This window comes from Onychomys torridus, chromosome 1, assembly GCF_903995425.1.
Source record: "Onychomys torridus chromosome 1, mOncTor1.1, whole genome shotgun sequence".
NCBI classification, from domain to species: Eukaryota; Metazoa; Chordata; class Mammalia; order Rodentia; family Cricetidae; genus Onychomys; species Onychomys torridus.
The window spans coordinates 142,531,881-142,551,192 of NC_050443.1; the positions used below are offsets into that span (position 1 = coordinate 142,531,881).

General features: G+C 45.1%; 1 protein-coding gene across 8 annotated transcripts in view; it reads right to left on the reverse strand.

Moving 5' to 3' along the window:
• Tjp2 (tight junction protein 2) overlaps positions 1-19,312 on the reverse strand; it is a 120,444-nt gene that overhangs the window by 21,147 nt on the left and 79,985 nt on the right. For all 8 annotated transcript variants that reach the window (XM_036208090.1, XM_036208063.1, XM_036208054.1 and 5 more), the window contains 10 exons: positions 18,525-18,578; positions 15,437-15,561; positions 12,924-13,026; positions 11,222-11,834; positions 6,257-6,360; positions 5,370-5,523; positions 3,095-3,203; positions 2,357-2,490; positions 1,214-1,280; positions 137-287 (listed from right to left, as the gene is read on the reverse strand). In XM_036208090.1, coding sequence (XP_036063983.1) covers positions 137-287; positions 1,214-1,280; positions 2,357-2,490; positions 3,095-3,203; positions 5,370-5,523; positions 6,257-6,360; positions 11,222-11,834; positions 12,924-13,026; positions 15,437-15,561; positions 18,525-18,569 — 1,605 coding nt within the window. In that variant the 5' untranslated portion in view covers positions 18,570-18,578. The remainder of the gene's footprint in view (positions 1-136; positions 288-1,213; positions 1,281-2,356; positions 2,491-3,094; positions 3,204-5,369; positions 5,524-6,256; positions 6,361-11,221; positions 11,835-12,923; positions 13,027-15,436; positions 15,562-18,524; positions 18,579-19,312) is intronic.

A 19,312-nucleotide genomic window follows, 5' to 3' on the forward strand; every position in this document is an offset into this window, starting at 1 on the left:
TGATGCAATGACGGCTCCCCAGCAGGCCAAACTATTACAGCAACCAGGAACCCATTGTTCTCAGAACTCTGTCATCGCTGAAAAATGTCAAGAAAAGCAACTTCCCAAGGGACTAGTAAAAGGCAGGCTTCCCTACCTTCAGAATCTGGTCTCCTTCTTGCAGGCCCTCCTGTTCTGCAGAGGTGCCCTCCTGAATGCCAGCGACAAATATCCCGACGTCATTTCCGCCAGCCAGCCGGAGGCCCACGCTCTCTCCCTTCTTGAACCTCACCATTTTGGTGTTCGGGCTGCCGTAGGTTTGATTTCAGAAAGGAAAGATACCATTTAAAATGGAGGACTCACATCAAGATATTAAAGATGTAACTATTGTCTAGCTCAGAAGGGATATCACAATTTACAAAAGTTACCTCTCAATTTTCTCATTTGTCCTATCATTTTGTATTCCTGGCACCATATGCAAGTTTATATATAATAAGTTTTTCAATTGAAAAGTTAAGTCACTGAGAGGTGTTCTTTTTGGGGTGGCTTTCAAATCGGTGACAAAGGTAATAGCCCTTGGTAACTAAAATGTACTAAGCTGAATGACTGCATTTATTTCACCTAAGGTTCTGAAAAAATAGATGAAATTTAGGAATGTCTATCAGCCCACAAAGGAGCAAATATACAGACATTATATTACCACATGAGCTCGTCTAAGATGAGAGGATGGAATCGGGGGTTGTCTCCAGCTACCTGTAGGTAGGAGGATGTCCTCCCAAGTCTACTCCATCAAACATTTAGTCAAACATAGACAGATCCAAGGAAGCTGGTCCTAACCCAACAACTGCTGTCTAGATATCACCCCTCCTCCCTCCCCAGCACACCCCTGCAGCCTCTCTGGAAGCACTGCAGTTGGGAGCTGCTTCCCCTGTCCGGGAGTTAAGCATCTGGCCAAAGCAAGTACTCAGAACAACGTTCCGGAGGAGTAGACGGGTAAGTAAACAGATGCCAAAGCCACAGGGCTCGCCCGGTCCCAAACTGTGCTTCTCTCATAAATGATTCCTCTTTCTTACAAACGTCGGGAATACGAGTTGACAAAAGGAGGCTGAGGAGATGCAAACCCAGCGTCTGGGGTAGGGCAGGAAGAAGCACCATGGCTGTGGATTTCAGCTAAGCAGATCTGCCCAGCAGCAGGAGAGTGGACGGGAAGAGAGAGAGTAACGGAAGTGCGTACCCATAGATTGCTTCATCTTCAGGACTAGGACGAAGGAAAGTTCTTGGGGCTGCTCTGGGTTGAGGAACTGTGAATTTAAAGATTTTATCTGGTTTTATTTTATGCATATGAGAGATTTTTCTCCACATACATATATATGCACCATGTGAATGCCTAGTGTAGAGGCCAGAAGAGGGCATCAGATCCCCTGAAACTAGAGTTTCAGAGGGTTGTCTAGTTTCAGGGGGTTGTGAGCTACCATAAGGATGACGGAAAACTCTTAACCTTCCAGCTATCTCTCCCGACCCCGGGCACTGTGGATTTTAAAAAAAGTTTAGTGTAGACTGAAGGTGTGGAGCTTAAGTGTGGAGCTTTGCCTCGCATGCAGGAGGCTGTGGATTCAAGCCCCATACCATGAAAACAAATCACAATGAAGCAAGACAAAACCCTTTTTCCATATCGTCCAGACCTGCAGGAGCTTCTTTACAAGTGTGTCTTATGGCACACTTGCCCCATGCCATCATACAACAGCGCACACCTTTCCCTGCTCACTAGCTCACTCCCATTCCCAAGGGCTTCCCCTTTTTTAAGCTGTCTTCATTTTTATTTCTTAAAAAAAAAAAAAGAGGAAGACTTAAAGATGAAGCTTGACTTTAAGACATTAGCAGTCATCATGGTTTCTCAAATTCAGGAGAAAAAAAAAACACCCAAAACCCAAGGTACACAGGTACATGGCCGCACCCTTTACGGCCTGAGAACAAGATGTTTGCCCACAAAGGAATGCTTATGTACCCGGAGTTCTGATGACAGTTTCAGAGCAGTGGGAAGGAGTGATGGCAATGGGTTTGTGGACAGGGGTAAGAGGACTATAACCCAACTATGTCAAAATGTGACCAATTCTGATGTCAGTAAAAAGGGCACCTCCCACCTTAAACGAGAAAAAGTAAGGGGGCTTCTTCTACTTTACATATTTTAAAAATAATTTTGCTTATTTTCATCCACATGCTGGAAATATCAAGCACATATTTCTGAACTCAATTCTTCAAAGCAGTGGTACTGGGAGTGTATGCTTAGCATGAACCAGCTTGTGTATCACACACACACACACACACACACACACACACACACACACACACACACACACGAATGACCTTAAAACCTTACCTGGAGTTTCTTCCTGGTACCTGGGCTCCCTGTTGGCCTCAGCAACACCTGCAGCTGTGATGTCACCCATCGACTTGAATGGAGTGGGTGTGGCACCCATTCTGGACAGTCTGCCTGAGGTTTCCTCTCTTGAACTGAAGCACATACCAGGATCATTGTTGTTGGGGGCTTTTTCTACTCTTTTTTTGGGGGGCCTGCCACCCAGCTCCCAGATAAATCACACAGGGAGGCTTATTCTTAATTATAAATACCTAGCCTTAGTTTCACTTGTTTCTTGCCAGCTTTTCTTAACTTAAATCAGCCTGTCTATCTTTTGCCTCTGGGCTTTCCCTGTTCTCTTTCTTCTGTAGATCTTACTCTTACTCCGTGGCTTGCTGTGTAGCTGGGTGGCTGGCCCTGGAGTCCTCTTCCTTCTCCGGCTACTTCTTCTTTTCATTCTTCCATCTCTTTTTTTCTTCTTCTCCCAGATTTCTCTTTCTATTTATACTCTCTGCCTGCCAGACCCACATATCCTTTCTCCTGCCTTGCTATTGGCCAATTCTTCATCATACCAAGAGGTGTTTTACACAGGCACAGTAACACAGCTTCACGGAGTTAAACAAATGCAACATAAACAAAAGTAACACACCTTAAAATAAGTTTCTACTACAGGTCATGTCTCAGCAGATAACACATGCACAAGACACACTCAAGTGCATTCACCAGTGACTAAGGAAACGAAAGACCACACTGCCTTACCTCGGCCTCTCCTTCAGCTTCTCGCTGGAGGAATGAAAATCCTGATCAGAATACTGCTGGTGCTTCTCCTCTGGAGAAAAAGACCGGTTGGACTCTATTTCTGAGATATCTAGTTTCAAAATAAGAAAAGTCCTTTTCAGTAAAATACACACATACCCAAAATTACACTAGTCTCTGAGCAGGAAGCATGAGGGGAGGCCATCAGTTTAGCAGGTTTTTGTTTTTACTAAGGGAGAAAAAGAGAACTTGCTAATTTCCACAGAGAGACATTATTTAATGAAGAGGTCATCTAATTCAGACGGTACGCTTCTCTCATCCCACTTGCTTTCAGAGCTGTTTTAAGGGGCCCACAATCCAGCTACAGTGTAGAGTCCCTCTGCATCTACGGTAGAAACTAGTTCCAGAATCATTTTCCCAACCAAACTTGGCAGATGATTAAGTCCCTTGTGTAAGATGCTAAACATTAGCATGCAGCCTTATCCATATTCTCTGCATATTTTACCTACAATCCGCAACATCCTGTAAATGCCATATCAACAATGGTTATACTGTACTGTTGATAGAATAACAAGAAAAAGAAACAATTTTCTAGACTCTTTTCCTCACATATTTTCAATCCATGATCGCCTGAATCCAAGGTTAGAAAAACCACAATGGCCAAGCAAACCAGCGCACCTTACATTTTAATGTATATTCAAAGCATTTAGGGATGTTGTTGGAATCAAGCTACCTGACACCAACGCTGTACAGAGGATCCCATGATGAACAGCAAGGAAATAAACTGTAAACTACAGTTGGCTGCCATGATCTCTTTGCTTTCCTGTACTATATATAGTCCAGATGAATTGATTAGACTTCTGATATACCGGAAATGAAATTAACTTTCAAAACCAAGCATGATGTTTTCACACTAGCAGTCTCAGGGGAACACCTTTACCTGCTGAGTCATCTCGCCAGCCCACAAGGCTATTTTCACCCTGTAATCTGAACAAGGGGCCGCTGGAAAAGCCAACTAGGTCATGGGATGGAATCACGCCTTAGGGAGCATGCACATGGAATGGAGGCCTTCTCCTGATTATATCCCCAGTCTGGAAGTCTTACAAGAGGCCATCTTCTAGATGACATTGCTTTTAGGCTATGCGCCTGTGAGGGAGTTATTAGCAACCCTTTTCCAGCACTCCTAGTCATGTGACTCTTCCCCGGAAGGGAAGGGGCAGCAATCTTCACTCTGCAGTGAAGACCACCCCTACCCTGACCCAGAAGGAACTCTCAGTGCTGGTCCTGCAGTTGCAGTGTTCATTAGTATGAAAGGGGCAGTTAGTGTACTTGATTCCTTCTTTTGCAAGGAACGTGTGAAACTGGATAAATGCATTTATCCAAGTTTAAAACAAACAGTGGCAACAAGCGGGACCAGGGCATATGTTAGCCAGCAACACGTACCACAATACTGAGTCGTTTTGACTGATCGCTTAGTGGTGTCTACATGTTTCAGGCCACCCTCTAAAGGTGGAAATACTAACAGCCTTGTTTTCCTTAAGCAGAGTTGGAATTTATGGAGAGATTTTAACACAGATTTTAAGCACTAGGGTTCAGAGAAAGAATAAGCTCAGGAAGAAAGGAAGACACACCCAGGAGCATGGATTTTTCTTGCTGTTTGGTTTCTTTGTCTTTCTTTCTTTGAGGCTGGTCTGGAACTTGCTAGGTAAACCAGTCTGCCCATGGCTCTTTCTCCTGAGAAAGGAATTAAAGGCTAACTACCATGCCTGGCTTCTGTCATTTTTAAAGCACAAAAGTCTATACTTGACTAGTGTCTGCATGAGCACATGGCATATTATGATATACATGTTACTAGTGAGTTCTGTTCTCAGCGGCCTAATGAAGAGGCTTTCACAAGTGGGCCAGAATTTCCTATTAGAAATCTGCTTTCAAAAGACACTTTAATAAACAAACAAACAGCCGAGCTGTGGTAGCACATGCCTTTAATCCCAGTACTCGGGAGGCAGAACCAGGCGGATCTCTGTGAGTTCAAGGCCAGCCTAGGCTACAGAGTGAGTTCCAGGAAAGGTGCAAAACTACATAGAGAAACCCTGTCCCGAAGGAAAACAAAAAACAAAAAAACAAAACAAAACAAAAAATAAACAAACAAACAAAAATTCAGGAGTACCTCTCTTTTTTAATGAAAGTTTAGATGAAGCCTTCTTTGCCCCTCCCGCCCAGGGCTGCCTTCAGGCGTGGCCCTGCTGACACCCCGAAAGCGTACAGGCCCCCTTCTTACCTTCCACTTCCGAGTCGCTGTCATTGAGGGAGGGGACGTTGATGAGGGTCTGCCTGCTGTCTCTCAGCACCACGAGCTGCAGTTTCCCCCTGGATTTTTCTATTAGCTTCCGAGCGTCCGTTAAAGACATGTTCTCAGTAACAGTCCCATTGATCTGTGTATATGAAGAAAGGCCACGTTATTCATACGCAGAACTATACACATATACATTTAAAAACAAAAACACCTGTTCCCCTTTAAAGAACTGGAAAGAATTTGCTGAGATACTCGGACCAGGCTTCAGGATGACTGAATGAAAACGAATTATCCTTTAAATGAAATGCGACCACACCCGCCCAGAGCAGGCACAAAAGAGTCAGAGCACAGTTAGTTTACTCTGCTCATCTACTAAACTCCAATTCAAGACGACAGCTCGGTTTACAGCTGTAACATGCTTCCTGATTGGAGAGGTCTTAAAAAAACTCTCAAGCATGCAGCAAGCACAGATCAGTGGTTCCCAGGCTCACCTTCCCTTCATACAGGATCCTAAACTTTTCATCAGCAGGGAGAAGGGGAAGTGCTCCTTAAGGTTTTCTCTTTGTTATTAAATTAGTATAGCCTCTAAGGCTGGTTTTTCCTTTTCCTTTTTAAACTACTTTTTGGGGGGTGGGTTAGAGAAAAAGCAGGGCTCACACATGCTGGGGGAGAGTCCTGCTCCTGAGCTACATCCCTCGTGTCTCGGTTTATTTTTGTTCTCTGGACGAAGACCATCTCATCACACTGCTCTCCCTGTCTCTCCCTTACTCCTGGCCACGGGGACTCAGATATTCCGTCCTGTGGTGTGGCTGTGGGAGCGCAGACTAGGAATGCATTCAGGCACACGCGGCTCCCCAACCTTGTCTTCTCACCTTGAGGATTATATCCCCCTCGTGAAGGTTGCCATCTTTGGTTGCCAGTCCTGATCTGGTCATTTCCTTGATGAAGATCTGACTCCCCAGCCGGAGACCATACTCTAGAAGACAAACAGGGAACACACACACTCTTCACTTGTTCTGAAAACTTAAGGCTAGCTAGGAAGACTATTTCAAGCAGTTATGAAAATGTAATTTTTATGTGGGATACTCTGTTAAACTGGCCTGGAACCTTTAAGAGGGAGAGGGAGTGGGGAGGGAGGGAGGGAGGGAGGGAGGGAGGGAGGGAGGGAGGGAGGGAGGGAGAATGGATTGGAGGCAGAAAAACGAAGTGGATAAAGAGAAGTACAAAATTGTTTTTAAGAGCAGAAGAAAGGAATACAATGTTGCAAAATGTTAGCAACTGGTCAAACTCATAACTGGAGAAGGCTAATGTGGATGCCTGATGTAGGAGGGAACACTTTTCAAGTAAAAGGCTGTTAACAACAATCTGCTCCATCCATCTTAGCAAGAAATTGTGCTGGCACAGGAAGCTGGGGACACAGTGTATGTCATGGGTAACAATTCACACTGCCCAGGTCAGTAAGCTGGGGACACAGTGTATGTCATGGGTAATAATTCACACTGCCCGGGTCAGTAAGCTGGGGACACAGTATATGTCATGGGTAACAATTCACACTGCCCAGGTCAGTAAGCTGGGGACACAGTGTATGTCATGGGTAACAATTCACACTGCCCAGGGTCTGTAAGCTGGGACAGAACCATCCCGGAAGAGCCATCCTAACTGAACTGTACTCAAAAGAAAACCACCACCACATCTAGGAGGGATGCACACTTTGCAGTATTTTAAGTGTTCTACAGAATATTCTGAGCTATCTGCCAAGCCTCTAAAAAGACACATTCTAACGGTGAACTATAGTGACTTTGAAAGGCATCCCAAGCAAGCTTGAGAGCAAACACATTCAATTTGTTAAGTTATGACTAGTGTTCTGACTGAAACCTGCATGCTTACAAACAGTAGCTTTTTTCAGGAAATTTTTTACTATATAGGGAAAGTACCTTCTTGTGATCCCAAAAGAAGTCACTTTAAAATCAGCTTTAATAAACTACAGGAAGCTTATTAGCATTTGATCTTATTACAAAGACACAAAGTGCTCTGTAGGTATAGTCCTCAGTGGTATAGTGAACATCTGATATTTGTAAGACACTAGGTTCATCTTTTGCCCCACCACACACAACAACTAAAAAGAAGTACTGAGGTATACTCCACACCCTCCTAGGGACATCACATCTCTCCTTCTATGGACAGCAGAGCCCAGATGGTTAGATCACCCACAGCCCCAGGGCAGAGCGCTGAGAAAGTCTAACTTTTCTTCCCTATGAACATTTCATCTAGCCATCTAGAAGCTTCATAATGCTCTTACTGTAAGACAGGAGTGTCTGCAAATAGTTTCACTGGCATCTGTAAGAACATTTCTTAAATTACAAAAACCAAACCAAACCAAAACAAACAAAAAACCAACCCCAAACCCAAAAATCAAGCAAACAAAAACAGTTAACCAGCTTCTGACACGCAGCAAGGTGTCTGGTGACAGGAGCTGGTGGCATTCCTTTTTAATCGATAGTAACTCCTGCCTGCTGGGTTTTCTAGAAGATTCCTTTTCATGTGACCTTAGCCAGAAACAGCTGAGTTACAGGGTAATCTTAGCAATTTTTTTTTTCCTTTAAAAAAAGTGGAATCATGGGCTGGAGAGAAGGCTTAGCAGTTAGTTAAGAGTACTTGCTTCTTTTGCAGAGGACCCAGGTTCAGTTTCTAGCACCCGCATGCTGGCTCACAGCCATCTGTAATTCCAGTTCCAGGGCATCGGATGCCCCCTTCTGACCTCCTTAGGCACCAAGCATGCATGTGGTACACACACCCACATTCAGGCAAAACAGTCATACATAAAATAAACATAAATCTTTAAAAAAAGTAGAACTGGGCCAATGGAATGGCTCAGTGAATAAAGGTGACTGCTGTCAAGCCTAAAGGGAGCTCAGTCCCTGAAATCCACACAGTAGAAGGAGAGAACACTCTCATGGGGTTGTCCTTGGAGCTCCATGTAAACATTGTGGTACACATGCTCCTCCCATCAATAAAATTATACAAAATATTTTTTAAGTGGAGGGGCTAGAGAGATGGCTTAGAGAGTAAGAACACTGGCTGCTCTTCCAGAGGATCCAGGTTCGATTCCCAGCACCTACATGGTGGCTGACAGCTATCCATCACTCTAGTTTTATTTTTATCTGTTCAAACAAAACAAACACTCATACACATAAAATACAAATAAATAAAATAATTTAAAGAGTGGGTTTTTTTGTTGTTGTTGTTGTTGTTGTTGTTGTTGTTTTACAGTGGAATCAGGTGAGAACACTTGTCTGGCATACACTAGGCTCTGGGTTTGATCTTCATCACTACCAAAAGGTGTTTAAACAATTTCCAAGTTTGGGGAATAAAATGGTTAAAAGGAAAACACCCCTTCAGGAGAGAAACACAATCCCTTTATTTCTGCACTTAATTAAAACCAAGATGGCCTGGGCAGTCTTAATGGACAATGCCTTCATTTTATTTAAAGATCTACTTTTTAAGATTTTTATTTGTGTGTGTGCATGTGCACAAAGTGTGTGCAGATGTGCGTGTATATCACATGTATGGGCGCCTCTGGAGGCTAGAAGAGGGCATCAGAGTCCTTGGAGCTGGAGTTGCAGGCAGTTTTAAGCACCCTGGCATGGGTGCTAGGAACCAAACTCTGGCCCTCTGGAAGAACATCAAGCACTCTTAAGCACTGAGTCATCTCAATGCTAGTGCAATGGTATAGCCTTAAATTATGGATCATTAATTCATTAATGGGTCTTAAATTGAGTTAATGAATTCCTAACAGTATTTTAAAATTCCAATGCAATGGAAACTCTCAGTACATCACACAGAATAAGTATCCATGTTCTGTTTAAGTTTTTTATCTGTAGGTATATGGTAGCTAATCTTACATGCCAGCTTGACTGTATCTGGAATCAACTAAAACCGAAGCTTCTGGGCATACAAGGGAGGGATTTTTCTTACTAGGCTTGTTTGAGGTGGGAAGACCCACCCTAAAGCTGGGCTTCATCTTCTAGTAGCAGCCCATGTAAGAGGACATGAAGGAAGGAAGCCTTTACACTGTGCCTGTTTACTCTCACTCTCCCTGGCAAGTTCATTTTCGCCTGTAGCTACAGCCAGATTCCAATGTAGACTGAATACCTCCCAGACTCCAGCACCAGAGCATGACTGCTGACAGACATCTGGTCTCGTGGCCTGAACAACTAGCGGATTCTTGCCCTTTTGGTCAGAGACACATTGTCAGACCACTAGGACCACGGCCTCTAACAACTGTAAGAAATCCCCTTTATATACATGTGTGTGAGTATACATACAGACACACAGTGACATACAAACATATTGACACACACACAGTGACACAGACACACACAGGGACACATGAACACACAGACACAGACACACACACAGTGACACAGACACACACAGGGACACATGAACACACAGACACACACACACACATGCACACATACTCACATACTCACATACTCATGCACACTCATTCTATCGGCTCTGTCCCTTTAGAGAGCCCTGCCTAATACAAGGTACCCCCATGCTTGCATGACATGTGCAGTTGTTCCTATGGCAGGAGGACATAAAAGAAGAGACCAGGGTGAAAACAGGGAAAGAGGAGGAAAGGACTGAATGTCAACGTCCCTCAGAATGGATCAGACCTCTTGGAAAGGGGTACCTGCCTAGTGCTCACTCTCAAAACATCTCTGGCCTCTACCTTTCAATCTGGATCCATCTTGGAGACCAGTGAAGAGCTATCCCCTCACACACAGCTATAAAGATTCTGTGAAATCTTCATGCTTCCAAAGTTGCTGACAGGGACGTCCCTCTCCTCAGCAATGGTGCCACCCCAGTCTACACAGCCCCCATGCTCCAGGTACCCCACTCCTGACCTTGCATCACTCCAGTTATTTCAGTAGGAAAAACTCAGGAAACTGACTCATCTAAAATCCCCTCAGAAACACAAACCCCAAGCTACAGACTGAATCTTCCGCCTTGCATTCACCGTTCTCTTCCAACAACAGAGAGAGAACCCATGAGACAAAAGTTATGTTGTAAGAAAATTCATAAGTAGGAAGACACGACCCCAGTTTGGAAATGGCTCAACTCCTGTTCATCTTCTGCTTCAGATCGGCTCTGTGTGAGTTCCGGCTTCCCCACTTCCTGTGTTTCAGAGTCCTCCTCTATGAACAGTCTTAACAGCTTCACTACACAGAATGAATCCTGGACGGGATTAAGTGTGCCCACGTCTCCAGGCATGCAGTGCGGGGCCAGCAGACTAAGCCAGAGCCAGCCTCCACATACATCCCGAAGCCCCTGATCTGTAACACAGAAATGAGGCCTCCTACCACCAAGGTCTTTGGTGGGGATTAACTAAGACTATTAACTAAGTCAACATCACCCCTGGCCTAGAATAAAACTCTACCAGGATGAGCTGGGGTACGGCTTTCTACTTTGTTTTTTTTTTTTCACCCAGAGAGGCGCCAGGCTCGCCAGCTGAGCCTGTTCACACACGGACCCTATAGTTTCTGGTTCCCAGGGCAGAGGAGAGGCTGAGAATCTTCATTGTACCAAGTGTACGGGTGAGCTACTTCTCTGAAGCAAAGCGATTGAGACACCTGCATCCAGATCAGTGGACTTTTCTGCGTCTCGTCTCCTTACTACAGAACAAGGACGCTCCCATAATGTGGCGCTGAGAACTAAATAAGCCCCCGGGTATCTGCCGGTTCAGGCGGATGCAGAACACCAGCAGGTGCCGGGCGAGCGCCAGGTGATGCTGGCACCACTGCTTGCATTCCCACATCATGTGTGCCTACCTTCATTTGCTTTGCTTTTGGTCAGAAGGACCCCGATGGGCCTGTCTGGATCATGTTTGTGCTCCTGCCGGGACCTAGGCTCAGGACTGGGGCTCCGGGAACGTAGGTGTTCGCGGCTATGACTGCGCTCATAGCGGCGCTCTGGCTGGGCTCTGCGGTCATATGAGGAGCTGTAGCCTCCCTCATAGTCAGGCTCATAGGACTGGTGATAGGAGCGCTCATAGTCTCTGTGGTAGTCCCTGTCAATGCTGCGGCCACGGCTATGGTCCCGGGGCACAAAATCGCGGTCCAGGCCACGTTCCAGACTCCGGCCACGGCTGCGCTCCCGGCTGCGCCCATAGTCTTCGTGGTCCAGGCCACGTTCCAGGCTCCGGCCACGGCTGCGCTCCCGCTCCCGGCTCTGCGTGCGCTGCTGGGGACGCCCCCTCTCCCTGCTGCTGTCCCAGCTGTGGCTGAGCATATCTTGGCTGCTGTGCCGGCTCCTCTCGCTGTAGCCGCTGCGGAAACTTCTGCCATCAAATTCATCTATCACCTCAAAACCTCGATCATCATGACTGAGAGGAGGGCTGCCCTGCGGCGGGGCCACCTGAACCTTCCGGGGCCTCTTGACCACCTGTCCAGACAAACAGAGTAGATGCAGGACAGTACAAACAGAGAGGACCGGGAGGTTGATGGCCCTGGTTCCAGCTTCAATGAAACTGTCGCTCTCTAGACTCCGTGTGTGGGAAGGAGTGGGCGGGTCATATATATATATATATATATATATAAACAAAAAACCTACATCCCTTAAACATCTGTATCCCTGCCAACCCTCCCAGCCCCAAGGTTCCTATCAGGAACCGAGGACAATAAAAAAAAAAACCTCACGAAGTTAGAATAAGATAGGAAAATGACTGGAGCTGTGCGTGTAGTGCTTTGGAATACTCCTGACCAAGTGTGAAAAGCCCCAAAGGCTTGGGTCAGTTCATCCAAGTCAAATGAAAACCCAGGAAGTGAGATGTTTTGTATACAATTGCTGACACTCCTGCACTTGGTACAGGAAGAGGAAGGGAAGAGGTACCCCTTCTAGACAAATCAATTACTACAAGTGCACTTATCCCCGGCCATCTGGAGACATGGACTGGGTACTAGACAGCTACTGCTTTTCTTAGATTTGTTAACTGGTTGGCCCTATTCCTGGGAGATGCGTAGCGCAGTCATTAAGTAAGATGCTTGCAACCTTCCTCAGGAGGGAAACTGGGACACAGCTTCACTACACCTGAGACATCAATCTAGAAAAATATCAAAGCTCCAAGAAGTAAGCTGGCTCTAGGTTAGGTTAACTGTCAAATGGTCATTTTCTTTGGGCGTAGAAAACAAACGTTCTTGAATTAAAATCAGGTTCTCTGCAATAACAATATGAGCTCTTAACCACAGAGCCATCTCTCCAGCCCTAAATTATGTAAAAATATATTCTTAATTTTTTTTAAGATTTTAAAATTTATTTACAGTTTATGTGTAAGGACATTCGGCTTGCATGTATATATATATGTACCACATGCCATCACGGGACATACAATGGCAGCGATCTTCCCCTAAGGATGTTTGGCTTGTATGTATAGATGTAGCACATGCCATCACGGGACTTACAATGGCGGCGATCTTCCCCTAAGGATGTTTGGCTTATATGTATAGATGTACCACATGACATCACGGGACTTACAATGGCGGCGATCTTCCCACTTTTCCTAAGCTGCTGAACTGCAAAGGAATGGAGCACATCCTCCATAGGGGTGCCATTGACCATGACCACTCTGTCATTTTCTCTGTAAACAAGAAATAAACATCAGTCATAAAAACTCACGGCGAATCATCTTGAACCCTTGACAGAGAACAGAGGGAGTAAACCAGCCCCCAAAGCTTATTAAGGGCCCCAGTGTGTGGCGGCTTCCAAGTCAGGCTGACCCAGTTTGAGCTCTTCAGAGGTAAGGAACTAGAAGCCATACATTCAGCTTCTGGGGGTTCCCTAAGAACCACCATGTATGTGTAAAACACCTGTCCAGACCAGAGGGTCACACAAGGAGGCACCCAGTCACCAGGCAGTCTGGAAGGCAAGAAGAATTCAACGGCAGTCCTATGTGCTCAAGTACACAGTGAGCTGCAAAAAGCCCACATGCATGTCCCTGAAATAGGCACGCATTCACCTGCGTTACAGGGAAAGAGGTTGAAACTTGCCTCAGATTCGGTTTGTTTTTTTTGGTTGGTTTGTTTTTGTTTGTTTGGTTGGTTGGTTGTTTTTTTTGTTTGTTTGTTTGTTTTTTAAGAAGGGTCTCATGTAGCCCAAGTTAGTCTTGAATTAGCTATTTAGCAAACTAAGGCCTTAAACTACTGATTCTTCTGTGTCTGGCTCCATCTCCTGAATGCTTAGATTATAAATGAGCACAATCAGGCCTGGCTTCTTCTTCCTCAGCTTCTTTTTTGTTTGTTTGTTTGAAAACGGTGTTTCTCTATGTAGCCCTAGCTGCCCTGGAACTCACTCTGTAGACCAGGCTGGCCTTAAACTCACAGAGACCCACCTGCCTCTGCCTGGTGCAGCGATTAAAGGAGTGTGCTACCACCCAGCTTCCCTCAGCTTCTTGAAGAAACTTTAAGAACACAGAGTCCTATCACTTAGGCTCATCCAAAGTTATTTTAAAATGTTATATTACTCTAAATAAAAGACTAACTTTTAATATGATAAGATAACTAACAGGTCTCTTTTTTACACCCTCCACCCCCACCCCCACTGGGGTTGAGGACTAAACCCAGGGCCTTGTGCTTGCTAGGCAAGGGCTCCACCACTGAGCTAAATGGGGATGTGGGGATGTGGGGTGGCTTGGGAAAGAGGGCTGGGGGGTGGGAGGAGGGAAGAGGGGGGATCTGTGGATATTATGTGGAGTGAGTAAAAAAATTCTTAATAAAGAAAAATGAAAAAAAAAAAAAAGGATAACTAACAGGATAGGAGCACAGAGATGTTTAAATCTCACACAAATTCAACTTTTGAATGATCTGGCCAATGTAGCCACATAGTTGTCTCCAGATTCTTTCCCGACAGGACTCAGGGGCCATCTTTTAAAGTGGAGTTACCTACCTCTTCAGAACAGAAGGCTGACAGGTAGAGAACTTGAGTTTACCCGTCATGAATTTTTCCACTATTGAATTCTATTGGGGGGGGTGTTAGTAGGGTTTTTACTTGGGGGGGGGGGGAGGGACTGCTAAAGATTAACCCAAGGCCTTATCTATGCTAAGTGTTCTTCTACTGAGACACATTCCTAACATCTTAACTAAATTTCAAAACATATATTTAAAAAAACTCTTGGAAGATGTTGAGAACCATGGAAACTGAGGTTGGTCAATTCTGTCAACTTGGTTGGACTGACAAGCACTGAGAAGATTAGCAAAGCTCACTGTTAGGTGTGATTGTGGAGATGTTTTCAAGAGAATTAAGGGGGGTAGACCCACCCTGAAGGTGGGTGACCCCATCCCATGTGTTTTAGGAAATAAAAGAGGAAGCCAGGAAGGGCAGGTATTGTCTCTATCTTCCCCTCTCTGCTTCCCGGCTGTTCTACCACATTCTCCCTACCACGATAGATTAAAAACCTCTGAAAATGTGAGCCAAAATAAATAAGTCTTCCCTTACATTCTCTTCTAAACTCTTTTGTTACGGTGACAAAAGCTGCATGTTAGAATGGTTCCCAAGGACTGAGGACACAGCTCAGTTGGTATGCTTCTCTAGCACAGATGGAGCCCCGGGTCCAACCTCGAGCACTGCATAAACTGAGTGTGCAAACCCAGTACGTGGGAAGTAAAGAATTAGAATTGAGAGTCAGCCTTATCTGCGTGGGGAATTGGAGGCCAGTCTAGGCTTCAGACACTATCATCAAAATAAAGGAGTGGGCTAGAGAAAGGGGCACAGAAAAGCTAAAAGGTTCCTAGACCTACAAGTGACCATTCAAACTACCTCCTATGGGGGTGGGAGGGTCGACTCACAGGATTCCCCTCTTGCCTCCAAGTCTGGATGGTCCCCAAAGTTTGGTGACTGTTAAAACATAATGTATTAGCTATGATCCTAACTCTCTCTTAAAGTCTTCAGATGTAATATAAAAGTACATTTAAAAGTACACAACCATCATTAACACCCTGTCTAGTGCCAACCTGCAGGGCTGGCAGGGGCTGGGGAGGGGTGAGGGCACTTACTGAAGCAAGCCATCAGCAGGTCCACCTGGGAGCACATCAGAAATGACAATTGATGTTTCCCCATTCTCAAAGTGTGGGTTGTCTCTACCTCCCGACACTGCAATTCCAAATCCTCTTTTGGAATCCTGTTCATTAGAATTAGGAGAGAAGGAAAAAAAAAATGAAAAAATCCTTCCATAAGTGGCTTTCAGGATTTATTACAAGCACTCAATAAAATACAGGTCAAATCAATAACCAGAGACAGCTCGGGAACAGATGGGCTGACAGAAACAAATGACCAACAAAATAGAACCACACTGTGGTCAGTTGACAGGTTTCTAACGGGAAACTGCTTATCTACAGGGAGCAGCCTGGCGGAGGCGGAAGAGATTGACAGCCCAGGCTAACATTATCACCAGAGGCAGGAGACGGAAGGCTGTCTTCTGTCTAAACAGGAATGTGCTGTCCTAACGCCAGGTAGACCTGTTCACAGGATCATTTGACCCAAGCTGGAACAACGTCAATAAAAATTGGCTCTGTGAAAAATGTGTTTTAAATGTATCTTCGCTGAAAGTAGCGCATGCCTGTAATTCCAGCACTTGGGAGGTAGAGGCAACAGCATCAGGAATCCAAAGCTAGCCATAACAACATGACAAATTGAGAGGCTAGCCTGGACTACATGAGACCCTTACTCAAAAGAACAAACAATCGCACGATGGTATAATCTTTAAATTCAAGTTGGAAGAGGTGGCAAACGCATTTTTATCCAGGGTAAAAACAACTGCATGGCCTTTAAAAATAAAGCCTAAACAGAAAGCTGCTATTATGGGGCTGGGGAGATAGCCCAATGGAAAAGGAGCCTGGGGGGATGGCTCAGCGGATAAAGGAACTTGCAGCCATGGTGAAAATAAATCACTCCTACATGTCCTCTGACCTTACCCAGTGCTGTGGCATGCAGGTATGGGAGTGTACACATGTGTACATCCATGTACACATGTGAATGAAAAAAATGTAATAAGATAAATAAATAAAAAGCTAGTATTGTAATTTTAAAAGAGCAAAGCATTAAACCCTTCTCAGTGGCATACAAGATGGGAAATAAAGGTTTACTACCCATCACTGATTTAGCGATGTACATCAATGAACCGAGGGAACACAAACTCCTACTTCGGTGTTTAAAAGACTAAACCACACAATAGGAACACTGACATTAGAATCCCAAATCAGGGTTGATGGTACAAAACTACACTCAGAATAAGAGAACATCTTTATTCAAGGGCAAGTTTGTGGGGTCCAGTGTTCAGACTGCTTACAAACACAAACAGCCCAGGAGGTCTCCACGTGGCTTTGGACATGCCGGCACCAGCACCAGCACCTGGTTTTAGACAGAAGCGGCTCCTTCTTCTAAGCCAAGCCTCAGAACCATACTCAGGAGTTGTATTGCTGGTAAAAGGGCACACAAGAATCAGAAGGATGTCTGAAGTTAAATGGGCAAGCCTCAACTGAAGAATTCGTGATGACTGATAGAGAAATCGGGACACCTGAACTCTGACCCAGGGACGAAGTTCTGAGGGTCAAGGGAGACAGTTCCCTTTGTCTAGAAAGTGGCAGAACCTAGAGAGATTTGGAACAAGATGATCTCTGATGCACACCGATGTTGACAGGAAGGCAGGTTGTTGGGATGAGGACTGCAGACCATAAGCTGACTGCAGATGAGGCGGGGGTTAGCCAGCTTGCCTGGAGCATGAGGCTGTGTGTGGCGGAGGGGGGGGGGGGCTTACTGGAGATTAGGTGCAGTTCTATAGTAGTCAGCCCAACCAAAAATGACATACAGAGTAGGCTGACACATCACACTTTTGTTGTCAGGACAGAAAGAACTGGCAATAATATGTATTTATTAAGCATCAATTATGCATCATGTAATGAATAGAAGCTGCATGTGTTTCCTCACTTAATCAAGAAGGGTAACATCTGTGAAGCGACTTTAAAAAACAAATAAAATATATGTAGTGTTCAACTTTCAACCCCAAGAGAGGAGTAAAGAGAACCTTTTTGTGTGGTGGGGTAGTGGTAAGTGTACATTGTAGGGGAAGGGTGTGTGTGTGTGTGTGTGTGTGTGTGTGTGTGTGTGTGTGTGTGTGTGTGTGTGTCTGCGTGCGCATGCATTCATGTGCACATGGAAGCCAGAGGACAATCTTAGGTATCATTCTTCAGGTACCACCCATCTTGGTTGTTTTGCATGCACCATCACCGCCCGGCCCATCTTGGTTTTTGAGACAATATCTCTCACAGGCCTGGAGCTTACTAAGTAGACTTGACCGGTTGGCCAGCAAACTCCAGGGATCTGCCTGTCTCTCTGCCTTCTCAGGCCTGGAACTGTGAGCATGTACCACCAAGGCTCGATGTTTAAAAGGTGCCAGGGATCCACCTCAGGCTCCCATGATTTTGAGATCCCATCTCAAAAAGTAAAATAAAAGGCACCTTAGGGAAAATACCTAGGGTTTACTTTTGATCTCCATAAGCAGACAGACAGGCACACACCCAAATATACACTATATTTGGAACTGAGCCTCTTGATTTCTAAGCCAGTCTTTTCAAAGCCCCTTTGGGCCTGCAACGGTTGTAAGGTAGATAGTTACAGAGAGGTGGGGAGAGAGCACAGCTCAGGGGACTGGACCAAGGGCTCCTTGAACTCTTAGCATGTGAGACGGTAGAAATTCAACTCCCAACTCAAACATCAGAAGGGAAAGTGGGATAGAGAGGGTAAGGAGGGTGGTCGGGTTGTGCATGTTGGGAAATGTTACTTCAACATTCTCAAACAAATACAGGATGCTTTCATTCCCTCTTCCCTTTTACAGTCTGTTCTGTCTGGAGAGGAGAGAACAGACTAAATAGCCCCTAAAATGCTATACAGTAAACAGAAGCTAATCAAGAACACAAGCATGCAACTTTTGCCAACCAGTTAATCAGTGCCAGCTAGTTCCAATGAGGTACTGCCCACCTCAGTGAGATTAAAAACCAAACTGTGCAGGCCAAAGGGAGTGAGATCCATGAACTGAAAAGCAGCAAACCAAGAGGAGAGAGAAAGCACGGATCGTGCAGAACTCACCTTCTGCAGGGTCACGGTGTACTGCTCCCATATCACCTCCTCCATGCCTGGGCCCTGGGTGGCAACAAATAATGTCAACTTGAGTACACATCTAATACCCCCATGCCAGAAATAAAACTGTAACTCTGCAAGCTCTGACATGAATCCAGCTCACACTTCCCATACACTAAAAAAAGCAGGCCTCTGCTCAAAATGCCATGCTGCTTATATCCATATAAAACCTTCTAGGAAATGACAGTCTTGATGCTAAGGCATTAAATGAGAGACATAGTGTGAGGTCCTAGAAATGGAGTAAATAAATGTTCAGTGCTGGAGCCTTTGACAACCATTGTTAGGAAACTTCTTTAATAATGTCTTATTTGGGGGATGGCTCATCAGTAGGGTGCTTGTTGCCCAGTTTAATCCCAAGTTCTAACAGTGTCCTCTGACTTCCATATATGTACACAGTGAGCAAGGACTCATGAATGAACACACTCTCTCTCATGACCTTTTGGCAAATTTTCCTATCTTAAACCTAAAGAAACCCTTGGCCTTGTAATTAATAGGATGTGTCAAACTGAGTGAATTGTAGGGTCTTCTGGCTTCTTCTCAGTCTAACTTGGTGTAAAACAGACCACTGGAACTTCATCTGCTAACAAAGGTCTAAGAGATATCCAGGGAGACCTTTAACACAGTGGTGTTACTTTAAGACTAATGATCCATTCAATGCAGACCGCCTTTTAAAAAGGCTAGAAATGTCAAGAGAGCTCGGAGCTACAGACAGGCCAGCCTAGCAAGCACTGAAACAG